Source organism: Fukomys damarensis, unplaced genomic scaffold, assembly GCF_012274545.1.
Source record: "Fukomys damarensis isolate Sample0158 unplaced genomic scaffold, DMR_v1.0_HiC HiC_scaffold_19, whole genome shotgun sequence".
In the NCBI taxonomy this organism is placed as follows: Eukaryota; Metazoa; Chordata; class Mammalia; order Rodentia; family Bathyergidae; genus Fukomys; species Fukomys damarensis.
Genome location: NW_022900931.1, coordinates 47,678,049 through 47,690,075, shown reverse-complemented (window position 1 = coordinate 47,690,075; position 12,027 = coordinate 47,678,049). Strand labels below are relative to the sequence as shown.

At 53.8% G+C, this 12,027-nt stretch overlaps 1 protein-coding gene across 2 annotated transcripts in view; it reads left to right on the top strand.

Moving 5' to 3' along the window:
* The window catches only part of Vangl2 (VANGL planar cell polarity protein 2), a 24,567-nt gene extending 13,495 nt beyond the window's left edge, over nucleotides 1-11,072 (top strand). For both annotated transcript variants that reach the window (XM_033765698.1, XM_010616658.3), the window contains exons 2-8: nucleotides 516-776; nucleotides 913-1,033; nucleotides 3,389-3,996; nucleotides 4,707-4,843; nucleotides 5,339-5,474; nucleotides 6,799-7,030; nucleotides 7,726-11,072. In XM_033765698.1, coding sequence (XP_033621589.1) covers nucleotides 706-776; nucleotides 913-1,033; nucleotides 3,389-3,996; nucleotides 4,707-4,843; nucleotides 5,339-5,474; nucleotides 6,799-7,030; nucleotides 7,726-7,986 — 1,566 coding nt within the window. In that variant the 5' untranslated portion in view covers nucleotides 516-705 and the 3' untranslated portion in view covers nucleotides 7,987-11,072. The remainder of the gene's footprint in view (nucleotides 1-515; nucleotides 777-912; nucleotides 1,034-3,388; nucleotides 3,997-4,706; nucleotides 4,844-5,338; nucleotides 5,475-6,798; nucleotides 7,031-7,725) is intronic.
* The last annotated feature ends 955 nt before the right edge of the window (nucleotides 11,073-12,027 follow it).

Below are 12,027 nucleotides of genomic sequence, written 5' to 3'. Positions count from 1 at the left end.
ATCTCTCATCTTAATCGTTTTTGCTTCCCCTTGCCCTTGGGGGCATTTTAGACCATGGCACTGGCCTGTCTGTCATGGGAGCCATTGCTGACATCTGCTCCCATGCCTGAACCCTGAGTACGATGGTGCCTGGGAGCTCTTTCTGGCCGGCAGGGCGGGAGGGACTGAGTTCACCAGACTGAGCGGGAACCAGGGAAGAGGTATCTCATCTTAATCGTTTTTGCTTCCCCTTGCCCTTGGGGGCATTTTAGACCATGGCACTGGCCTGTCTGTCATGGGAGCCATTGCTGACATCTGCTCCCATGCCTGAACCCTGAGTACGATGGTGCCTGGGAGCTCTTTCTGGCCGGCAGGGCGGGAGGGACTGAGTTCACCAGACTGAGCGGGAACCAGGGAAGAGGTATACCCAGGAGTGGTGCTGCTCGTCCAAGCCTCCTGTGGCTGCCGTGGGGGGTGATCTTCCTCGACCCACTGGGAACTGCAGCTTCCTCCAGCCAGCTGCTTCCTCTCCTTAGGATCGCCGCTTGATTTTCTCTGAGGCAAGCCCACCCGTCCAGCAAAATAGAGTCCCTCAGGGTGACGGTTGACTTCCTGAAGGTGCCTCTTGGCCTGAAGAAGCCGGTGCTGAAGGAGGTGGCTGTGGGGCCCCCCAAGAGGCCCCAACCTGCGGCCCTGGAGCGCTACAAGGCACGGCGTTCAGACGCCATGGACACCGAGTCCCAGTACTCGGGCTATTCCTACAAGTCGGGACACTCCCGCAGCTCCCGCAAGCACAGGTGTGTATGTGGTGGTCGGGGTGACACAGGTGGTGGAGGGAGGCCGGGGTGGTGCTGGGGTTGTGGGGTGCCAGCTGCTGAGAAGATCCCAATCCTCCCCTTGACTGTGTGTTGTTCCTCTGGCTTGTTGCTGAAGGGACCGCCGGGACCGACACCGCTCAAAGAGCCGAGATGGGAGCCGTGGGGACAAGTCAGTGACAATCCAGGCACCAGGAGAGCCCCTGCTGGATAATGAGTCCACACGGGGAGATGAGCGGGTGAGCATCAGTGGGATGAGGTGGTCAGATGGCCATTTGCAGACTGCCCTTAAGGAGAGTGGCGCAGTCTGAAAGGGCTGGGAGGGGAAGAGCATGCACACTTGGGCTCCTTGGACAGAGGCACATCAGGTAGGGTGTCCGGTTATACTTCCTTTGGCTTAACATCCCAAGGTAGGGCTTTGTTGTGGAATTCGGAGGGTCTCAGTGAAGGTTCCTTGGGAGGCAGCAGCCTCTCCTTCCTTATCTCCAGGGGCTGGGTGGCTGGGGATGCAGAGTAGGAGGGTTGTGTTGGTGGCTGGTGGGTGAGGCCTGGGAGTGTGGACAGCCTGGGAGTTCTTGAGCCTTCAGGTGCAGGCACACCTTTGCCTATGAGTGTGCGGAACAACATCAGCAGGGTCCTAGGGAAAGGCAGTGTGGACCAGTGGAAGGGAAGAAAAGGGTGAGGGAGGAGGTGGGCTGTGTGGAATGAGGGGCACCCTGGAAGAGAGTTCTCCCAGGCAGGGTGAGCGGGTTGCTTTTGTCCTAACCTCTGTGGCCTATGGTACTCCTCTGGTAGTGAATCCTTGAATATGGCAGGCTCAAGATTTGAGATGGCACTGTGCTGGCCCAAGTCTCATTTCTCCTTTCTTTCTTTTCGGGACCATCTTAGGGAGCTGGAGACTCTTATCTTCTTATTCCTCAGGAAAAGTCTCTGACTGCCACTGTGCATTCCTGGGTCTTGAGAGAATTGTTCTCTTTCCCTTTTCTAGTCCCTTTCCCTGTGACCTGGCCTTTTGGGTTCTTGATGTGACCCTGAGACATGATCAGCTCACCTGTTGTTGGGGAGGAGTTCCTGAGGCCTTGACCCCTGAGAGGGTAGGCAGTGGGTCCGGGAGTCATCTAGTGAGGGGGAGACCCCGTTCCTTGGGATGGAAGTGGTCAGCACTTCTATTTTCTATACTCAGATTGGATTCTTCTCCCATCCTCAACCTCCCTAATCCTTGGCCCTGCCAGGCTGTGTCCTGCACTCTTCATCTCAGTGTTCCCGTCCTTGTCCCCTGGGGTCAGGATAGAACTTCGTACGTTCATGCTGCCCAGGAAGGGAGGGTGTGGGCACTGTAGTCTTGGGATTCCTCTGGGGATGCCCTCCAGACACTGCAGAGAAACAGCTCGAGCAGTCCCCACTCCGAAGAGCATCTGGGCACCTCAGCCCGTCCACGCCTCGCTTTCAGGAACAGTCGGCCCCTGTGCTGTGGGGATTCAGATGGCCCACCAGAGTTGGCTTTGTAGAGAGCCACTGTGACCCTGAGTCTGCACTGTGTCCCCGATACCCTCCCCCATCCACTCACCTTTCCCCTGCTGGTGTCCTCGTTTCTTCTCCGTTTGTGGGGTCACTCCTTTAATCAGAAACCAGAGGGTGCTCCCCGCCTGGAGGGTGGGTGCTTATTGCATAGCCTGGCGTTGCAGTTTGGTCTGCACAAGCTTCACGTGGCTGCTGTCAGCCTCACCTTCTTGGTCCCGCTGTACTCTGCCCCTTCTCCTGAGACCCCAGCTCTCACCATCCCCTGGGAGCCTCAGTTCACGCACCCCCACCCCGACTGCTCCCCGCCTAGTTCCTGCTGAGATCAGAGAATGCTGCAGAAGCTGCAGGGAATTTAGGACGGTACTTCTAGAACTGTAGTGCTCGAGTGAGTCACGAAGATCTTGTTAAAGTGTGCGGTGGGTCTGCAGTCTGCATGTCTAAGAAGTGCCCAGGTGCTGTCCACTCTGCGGCCCACAGAACACATTTTGAGTAGCCAGCCCTCAGAGATCATTTAGTTCAAAGATCCTCAATCTTGGATGAGATTAGAGTCATCTGGGGAGATATTTTTTAAAAAGATTGACAAGCAGATCTCGCTCTGCTGTAATTGGTACCCTTTCCAACTCCCTAGGTGACTCTAATGTGTGCAGCTGGGGTTGGGAGCCACTAATTCAGCCAAGCTTGTTCGTGTCACCTCCCGCCTGGGGTCAGCTCAGGTCCCTGCGATGCCTGGAAGCCTGCCTGTTTTGCCCGGCGAGTATGTCCTGGGATTCATATCACTGCCTGAGCAGCTTCCTTGTCCTGTGCCCTCTGTCTCAAGGGTCTTTGCCGTGCGTGCAGTGTTTTCGTTTTCCTCACTCAGTGCTCAGTGACTGGCGGACAGCTCCTCCTCCAGGGCTGTGGCTCAGGCTGGGACGCGGTGGGGCTCAGTAAATATTTTGACCATTGAATGGTAGTCGATCGCTCTTTCCTTCCTGCCTTCTCCTTTCTCATGTGTTCCTCTGTCTTCTCCCTGCCCCGCTCTGCCCCTCCCCCTTTCTTCTCCCTCCTCTCGGTGCGGCCCCTCCGGCCCATAGGACGACAACTGGGGGGAAACAACCACGGTAGTCACGGGCACCTCAGAGCACAGCATCTCACACGATGACCTCACGCGCATTGCCAAGGACATGGAGGACAGTGTCCCACTGGACTGCTCCCGTCACCTGGGCGTGGCTGCAGGGGCCACTCTGGCGCTGCTCTCTTTCCTCACGCCGCTGGCTTTCCTGCTGCTGCCCCCACTGCTGTGGCGGGATGAGCTGGAGCCCTGTGGGACGGCCTGCGAGGGCCTCTTCATTTCTGTGGCGTTCAAGCTGCTCATCCTGCTGCTGGGCAGCTGGGCTCTGTTCTTCCGCCGGCCCAAGGCTTCTCTGCCCCGAGTCTTCGTGCTGCGCGCCCTGCTCATGGTGCTCGTCTTCCTCCTCGTCGTCTCTTACTGGCTCTTCTACGGTGTGCGCATCCTGGATGCCCGTGAGCGCAGCTACCAGGGTGTCGTGCAGTTCGCCGTGTCGCTGGTGGATGCCCTGCTCTTTGTGCATTACCTCGCCGTGGTCCTGCTGGAACTGCGCCAGCTCCAGCCGCAGTTCACGCTCAAGGTTGTGCGCTCCACGGACGGGGCCAGCCGCTTCTACAACGTCGGCCATCTCAGGTACAGTTCCCGGATGTGCATCCTGGAGACACGGGAGGGGGGGATGGTGGGGCCTGGCAGGAGTTAAGTACCCTGCACTTAGTAGGTTTTCAGCGACGTTTGCTGCTTAATGGGACGGTCGATTTCTAGTGCTATGGGACAAGATGCCCGTGGGCATCAACAGACAGAGACCAGGGATCTTAGAGGAGGAAGGACCAAAGAGGAGAGATGTATGCGCATGAACAGGGCCTGTTCTGTCCCTTTCTTGGAAGCATAGCTTTTGGTGAGCACTCAGTGAATGGTCACTGAGCTGAACTGGCCAGAGGAAAGGAGAGAGATTAAGAGATAATGAGCCGAGGTGGAAGGATATCAACTCCTACTGTGCTTGTGAACAAGATCTCCCAACACCCCCTGGCCATCCAATGTTGGTGACAGCTTGTTGGTCTTGTCACGAATCTTGGAAGGATGATGATGAGGGGACCTTTGGTTGGGGACCCAGGCCCACTGCCCACTTTCCCTGGGCTTCAGCATGGCAGGGAAGGAATAGCAGGCCCAGTCCGGGAAAGGTTGAGAGCCTGCTAAGTAGACATCAGGCTTGAGCCAGGCTTCCTGGAAGCAGCTTGTCCCTGTCATGTGTCCTCTCCTGCCCTGCCAACCTGCCCTGATGTGCCCCTTCCCTCGCGCCCCTTGTCTGTCCCTTCTCCCTCCCCCTCCTGCCGTCTCCCCCACAGCATCCAGCGCGTGGCAGTGTGGATCCTGGAGAAGTATTACCATGACTTCCCTGTCTACAACCCTGCCCTCCTCAACCTGCCCAAGTCCGTGCTGGCCAAGAAAGTGTCTGGCTTCAAGGTGTACTCTCTCGGAGAGGGTGAGCGGCCCTGCTCCTCCACCCCTCCCAGCCTCTTCCCGAGCAGGATCCAAGTGCCTTGATTTCTCTTTCTCACCCTTCTTCCCTTGCTTTTCCTTTCTCTGGCCCATGCCCTAGCCCCCTCTGTTCTGTCGTTCCCCTTTACTTCAGGTGGCTGGTCTTAGCTGCTGGTTCTACTTGCCCTACTGTCCCTTTAAGCTATGGTGTGTCCCTGATCTGGCTCCTCTGTGTCTGCTCTTCAGCCCTGGTCTAAGCTCTTTGGCTCTCTGGGCTGAGAACCTCCTGAACCTGGGAGGAACGTGTGCAGGACCCCTGCCTTTCCAATGCCTTCCTGGTTGCTTTCCTGCAGCCTCTCCCAGAGGTGGCCAGGAGGGCTGGGAATGGGAGGTATTGCCGGGTGGTGGGACAGTTTCCTTCTGGACATGTCAGGTTCTGTCTCCAGAGCTCAGAGCCACACTCTGATGTGACCATCCCCTCTGTCCTGATCCTATGCAGAAAACAGCACCAACAACTCCACGGGCCAGTCTCGGGCTGTGATTGCAGCGGCGGCCCGGCGGCGGGACAACAGCCACAATGAGTATTACTATGAGGAAGCTGAGCATGAGCGCAGGGTGCGCAAGCGCAGGGCCAGGTATGTCCCTGGGGGAGAAGAGAAGCAGGATGCGGGGTGGTATAGGAAGCGCAAGGGACTCTGGAACTACTGGAAGGAGAACAGTGATGATGACACTGGGGTGTGCGTATTCATTTCTAGTGCCGCCGTAGCCGGTTACTGTGAACTTAGCAGCTACAGAGCACTGACCATTTCTCATCTCCCATGCCTTGGGTCAGACTCAGGCTTGCAGAGCCATCTGCTTAGTTAGGCCTCACGGGGCAGAAATAAGACAGCTCTCACCTGAGCCAGGGCTGCTTATCCTAGCTCACTGGCTTTTGGCAGACTCACTTCCTTCTCATGCTTCCCACATGCGGTTTCCAGAGTGACTTTTTCCAGCAGAAGCAGTCTCTCTGACATCTGCCACCTCCAGAGAAGACTGCTTTGAAAGAGCTCATGTGAGAGGCAGCAGTGGTGGTGAATGCCTGTAATTCCAGCACTTGGGGATGAGGCAGGAGGATCACAGAGAATTTGAGGTCAGCCTGGGTTACATAGTGAGTTCAAGGCCAGCTTAAACTACATAGTGAGCCTCTGTCTCAAGAAAAAACCAAATGAGCAACAGAAAGAGCTTGTGTCATTAGATTAGCTCCAATAGAATGATTTTCTTATTTTAAAATCAGTGAATTTGGCACTTGAATGATGTCTATAAGCTGTACTGTGATTATTGAAACACGAGGGAAGTGGGGTCTGGTAGAGGTGGGGGCTTCTTGAATTCTGCCCGCTATGGTGCCCTAGGGACTTGTAAGTGGATGTGGGCCTGCTGGCAGGAGCAGGGACTGAGGCTGAACTAGGCTTTTTACCAGGGAATTTTGAAGCCTTGATCAGCAGATGGAGCTTTTTTTTTTTTTGTCTGAAGAAAAGAAAAAAAACGAAGTTCTTGCATCTGTACTTTGGTATATTCTTAAATGCTATACTTACTCCTCTTGTCCCTGTTCACATTATGATGCGAGCTCCCATCCTGCCTGGAAGCTGTCTTGATACCTGCTGCTGCAGGGAGAAAGAGCCAGGAGCCTTGGCACGGGCAGCCCTTCCCCGCTTCTTACAGAAGCATGTGGTCCCCGGCTTAGAATGAAGATCACCAACCCCATTTCTGTGACATTCCAGCATGAGCCCAGTTGTCTCACAAATGACCCTTATGAGAAGGACGCAGGATGCCTCCTATACCTTGGCCTTCCTCTCATGAGGTGCAAGATGGGCATCAGGGAGAGCACGGAGTTCTGACCCTGCCCAGGGTGCGGCTGTCAGAGCTGGTGTAGCGGGGTAGATGAGAGATGGGCACCTGGTCCAGATCCCGTCTGTCCTCCAGGCTCGTGGTGGCTGTGGAGGAGGCCTTCACTCACATTAAGCGGCTGCAAGAAGAGGAGCAGAAGAACCCTAGGGAGGTGATGGACCCCCGGGAGGCAGCCCAGGCCATCTTTGCATCCATGGCCCGTGCCATGCAGAAGTACCTGCGGACCACCAAGCAGCAGCCTTACCACACCATGGAGAGCATCTTGCAGCACCTTGAATTCTGCATCACACATGACATGACGCCCAAGGTAGGCCTGGTGCTCCCGCATCCTTCCTCCCTCGCTTCACCTTCCCTTGACGTCTTCTCTCTGCACTCTCCCTCCTTCTCTCGCATCTCTGTCTCCTCCTCATAGCCTCTCCTCATTTCTTCCCTGTGTGCATGGAGTGAAGTTATGGGTGGTGGATGGGATAAGGGAGGAGAGCACTCAGAAACTGTTTGGGGGTAGCTGAGACCTATTTCTCAGCTTCATAAGGACTTTGGAGTTTCCAAATCTGGAGTCTCACCTTTCCCCACTTGGCACCCTTTACCTCTGCCAGGTGCTCTTTGACCTGTGCACACTTTTAACCATGGCCCAGCCCTCAACTGAAATGCCAGGTTCCTAGAAGGGCTTTTGCTGAACTGTCCTCAGTGAACAGGTAACTAGAGATGTTTTCCCCTCCCAGCTCACACCTGCTTGGCACTAAGTATATAAGCTGTGTGGGAGTGAAGGAAGGAAGATTGAAGAAGAGCTTGTCCAGGGAGCTGAGTTCCAGTCTTGACTCTGGAGCCACATGGTCTCTGTGGGCACCATCTTCCTAGCTCTAGAGCGGTTTCTGCTCTGACAGTCTTAAGATACTGGTTCATATCCCAGAGTGAGCCTGGGGGACATGTCCTTGGAAGCTGGGCCCAGGGGATGACAGTAGTGGGTGACAGTATCCAGGCAGCCCCTTCTCCCCTTTTCAGGCCTTTCTGGAGCGGTACCTGGCAGCTGGACCCACCATCCAGTACCACAAGGAACGCTGGCTGGCTAAACAGTGGACACTGGTGAGCGAGGAGCCGGTGACCAATGGGCTTAAGGATGGCATCGTTTTCCTCCTAAAACGCCAGGACTTCAGCCTGGTGGTTAGCACCAAGAAGGTGCCATTCTTCAAACTCTCCGAGGAATTTGTGGATCCCAAGTCACACAAGTTTGTCATGAGGCTGCAGTCGGAGACCTCGGTGTGACCGTGCAACAGCAGGGGAGTGGGAGACTCTGGGCTCACGTGAGGTGGGAGGGGCCTGGTTCTCAGGCCCAGCCAAGCTCCCAGTGCCCTTCTTCCTCTTGCTCTTATTTTTTACTTGAATTAACCTCCTCCTCACCCTGTCTCCTCCCTCTTCCTCATTTTACCCCATGTGAACCTGGAGAGACCTTTCTGCTGGGGACCCCCCCATTTTTGTATCACCTGGGCCCTGCAAGAATCAGTGCCTCTCTCTCTCTGCTCTTCCCTGCAGTTTCCCCAGACGACAGCCCTTTCTGAAAGGGCCTGGGGCCCTCTTGACTATACTTGTCCCTCCTGAGCGCCACCCACAACCCAGGTTCTGGTAGCATTCTCTCCAGTGGTCCCTAACAGGGTTTCTTTGGGAGCAGTGATGAGACCCCAGAGAACCCTGATGCCAAATTCTGCCAAGGAAGCCGCTACCCTGTCCCACCCGTAACAGACTCTAAGTTCTGGGCAGAGATGCTCCTGCCACGTAGCCCCCGGAGTTAGGAATCTCCTTGCGGCACTATTGCTTCCAGCTTCTCTCCCCCAGCCACACTTGTTAGAGCAAGGAAAGATCCCATCCTTTACCTAGAAGTTTCCGTGTGCCGTTCCTGATTTTATGGTCACACAAGATCCCAGCAAATGGAGGTGGGAAGCCTCTGACCACTTCACCAGGGCCCTGGGGAAGGTCCAGAGGGTCTTTCCTGGACAGCTCCTGAAGGGAAGGGGACACATCCCTGAGTTGGGAGAGACCCTTGTCGTTGACCTCTGCCCTCAGAACTTGCCCTGGCCTTGCCTTTGTTCCCAGTCTTCCCAGTGAGGGATGGGATGTAGACTCCTGTGTAGACTTAGTGGTGCGCAGACCCTGACAGCCGATTTTCCTTCCTGCACCAGCCACCCCAGGCTTGCTGACTCCTCTCGGCTCCAGAGACCTGTTGCCTCATCTCTGTGGAGGAGGAGACAGCTCCTCCTGTCCCCGGCCTTAAGTCCAGTTCTTTGCCTCAGGGGTCTCTTTTCCTTGGCCTTCCAGGGTCTCCTCCTCTTCTCTTTCTTCCTAGTTCTCTGGGTTCTATCCTGGGGTCAGGCACCAAGATTATTGCCTTCTGTGGGCACTCAGGCCCTCACCCCATTTTACTTCGGTGGCTTTTGCACCAAGTCCAAATTCTTAATAGTCTAGATCTCATTCTGAGCAAAATTCACCAGCCTTCTAATATTTCTTTTCAGAGTAAATTTGAGCCTTTTAAATGAGACATCTTTAAATTATGTAGTTTTTTTGCCAAGGGCAACACAAATAGGAAACAGCTGTGTGCACCCTTCCCAGGTCCACACGGAGGATTGTCCAGGTACTAGGGTGGAGCCTGTGCCTGAATCAGGTCTCCAGATGGCTCCCAGTGGCCCTGGATGAGTCCTTCTTTTCCTTAAAAAATGTACTGGTACTTGTCTTGCAAAGCACGCTCTGGGATAAGCTGCCCTTTGATCTCAGCCCTGGGAAGCTGCTTCCTCCCTGAAGGGTTGATGGAGCCTACTGATTATGGTTTTTCTACTGCCCTTTCTGAAAGGGCACCTCTGACCCTCCACTGCTCACTAGAGATGGGTGAGGGGTTCCTCAGCCTGAGCTCACCTTGTTCCCACAGGATGGATTGCAGGGCTAATTGAGGCAGAACTGGGATGGAATTAGCCTTGGGCTAGGGCTGGTGGGGGGGTCCTTGGATAGGCGGGGTGAAATGCATCCTGCCCTGGGGGTCCTGGGAAAGTCCAGTGGGGGTCCTGGTCTTTTCTCTAAGACTCTGGTTTCAGAGGAGTCCCTTCTGGGTCCATGTGTACCTCACTATCCTGGAGAACAGGGCCTGGGTGGTGATTGGGGTCTTCGCCTTGGTGGGCAAGAATGGGGCATTTGGTTTGAGGAATGGGTCGGGGTGGGCAGAAGGAAAGGATTTGGGGGTCTTAGTTGTTGCCCTAGATTTAGGGGCAGGGGAGTGTTTATTTTAAGAACCTGCCATGTTTTTAATCACTGTGATTTTTTCATTCCTTTTTCCTAAAACAAAAGAAATGTTTCCCCCAAATCTCTCCTAAGCACTAAGGGCTGTGACTGAGAATGGTAGCGTTTTGATCCTTTGCGTCAGAACTGTGGTATCTTTGTCTTCTCTGGTTATTATTATTATTATTATTTTTTAAAACGTCAGGATGAATTGTCCAGTGTATGGCTGTGCGTGCGTGCGTGTGTGTGTGTGTGTGTGTGTGTGTGTGTGTGTGCGAAGTTGTCTTCGTGCTGTGAACTGCTGGGGACGGGCAGCTGACTCAGGCCCTCTGAGCTGTTTGCCCACCAGGCCTGTCCCACCACTCTGGGTTTCCTCCTGCTCTGGCTGCAAGGGTGTGCCCACCACTGGCAGCCCCCACCGCAGGGGATGCCGTGCTGCCCCCCAAGCTCTCTTGTTTCTATGACTACACGGCACCTAGCTCATCCCCAGGCCTTGGAATGCTTGCCCCTTCCCTCCACACCACCACATGGTGCCTCAGTCCTTCACCTACCTCGCCACTCTGCCCCTGTTCCCATTGCTCCCTGTCTGTCTCCTGAGCCACCTTTTGTGCTCCCTGTTTATTCTGGTTTATATCCCTTTGGTCTCTGACTCCTTCCCATCCCGCTCTGCTTCATCCCTTGAGTTTTTGCTTCCTGAGCACACTTTGGTACTCCCTTTGCAAACCCCAAGCACAATACCCATGGCGAGTGGATGCTGGGATCCCTGAAGCTTTCTCATTGGAAACATCCATTTCCTGGGGTTTGTGCTCCCCTCCATTCTGGGCCCAGATGAGCTCCTTTGTCCCTTCATGGTGTCAGTCTGTCTTCTCTTTCCTCTGCCCTCCTTACAGGCAGTATCTGCTGATGAATTCAGACCTGGTGTGTGAGTGTTGTGATTTGTTCTGCGTGCAAAAGGGGCTTTTTGAGTCCCTTCCAAGTGAGACTGTAAGTGTAGAATTTTCCACAGTTGGATCTAGAGTTTATTTTGTTTTGTTTTCGCTTTTCTTTTCTTTTGTTTCTCCTCCTTCTCCTTCTCCTTCTTCTCCTTCTCCTTCTTCTCCTCCTCCCTCTTCTCCTTCCTCTTCTCCTCCTCCTCTTTCTCCTCTATCTTCTTTTTTTGGTTACAGAGCTGAGACCTTGTGCATGCATGTAGAAAATTGTAAAATGTAAATTTTTTTTAATATATAAAAAGCTTGTTTTTACAGTTTGCAGTGGATCTAAACATAATGGCAATTTTAGGAATTTTTTTTCTTAAACATAGAAACCAAAACTGTACAAATTTTTTTTATATATAAAATAAAGACATTTGACTTTTGTGGGGCATTCTGTTGCTTTCTTTCTTTCACAGGAATAGGAGGAGCAAAAGGTGGGGGAAGAGGTGAAATCCTTTTTGGGGAGCAAGCAGGCAGCAGGGGGCAGTGTGAGCTCGGCTGAGCCTCATGGCCTCAGGCAGTGTTGCCAAGCAATGGGAAAAATTGACAGGAAATTGCTTGTTCTGCACCCTGACTCTGAGAAGGACGGAACTGTGAGGCGTCATCCACTCCCAGAGTTGTCAGAATAAATAGGAAGGAAAGACTCCTTTCTGGGTGCATCCTGTGGAGCAAGTTTGTGTCTGTGTGGCCTCAGGATGGGGGTTTCTAAAATGGAAGAGCAGTTCAAAAACAGTGTCTTGTTTCTAAAACAGAAGACCCCATAAACATTTTAGGGACCAACAGCTCCTTACATTTCATTGATTAAAAATCCCCAAAGTAGATCGCATTTAATTTTGTTTCTCAGGAGACAGTCTTACTGTGTTGTCCAGGCTGGCCTTGAATGTCCAGGCTCAAGCAGTCCTCCTGCTTCAGCCTCCCAAGTGTCTGGGACTACAAGTATGTTCCCAGCTCGTTTCTTATTTCTAAACATGGATAGATCTCGTTCAGTCACCCCTGTGGTGCTTGTGACTCAGTACTAGAATCATCATCAAGAGATCAGGGCCCTTTTCCCAGCTTGACCCAGACCTGTTCTGCT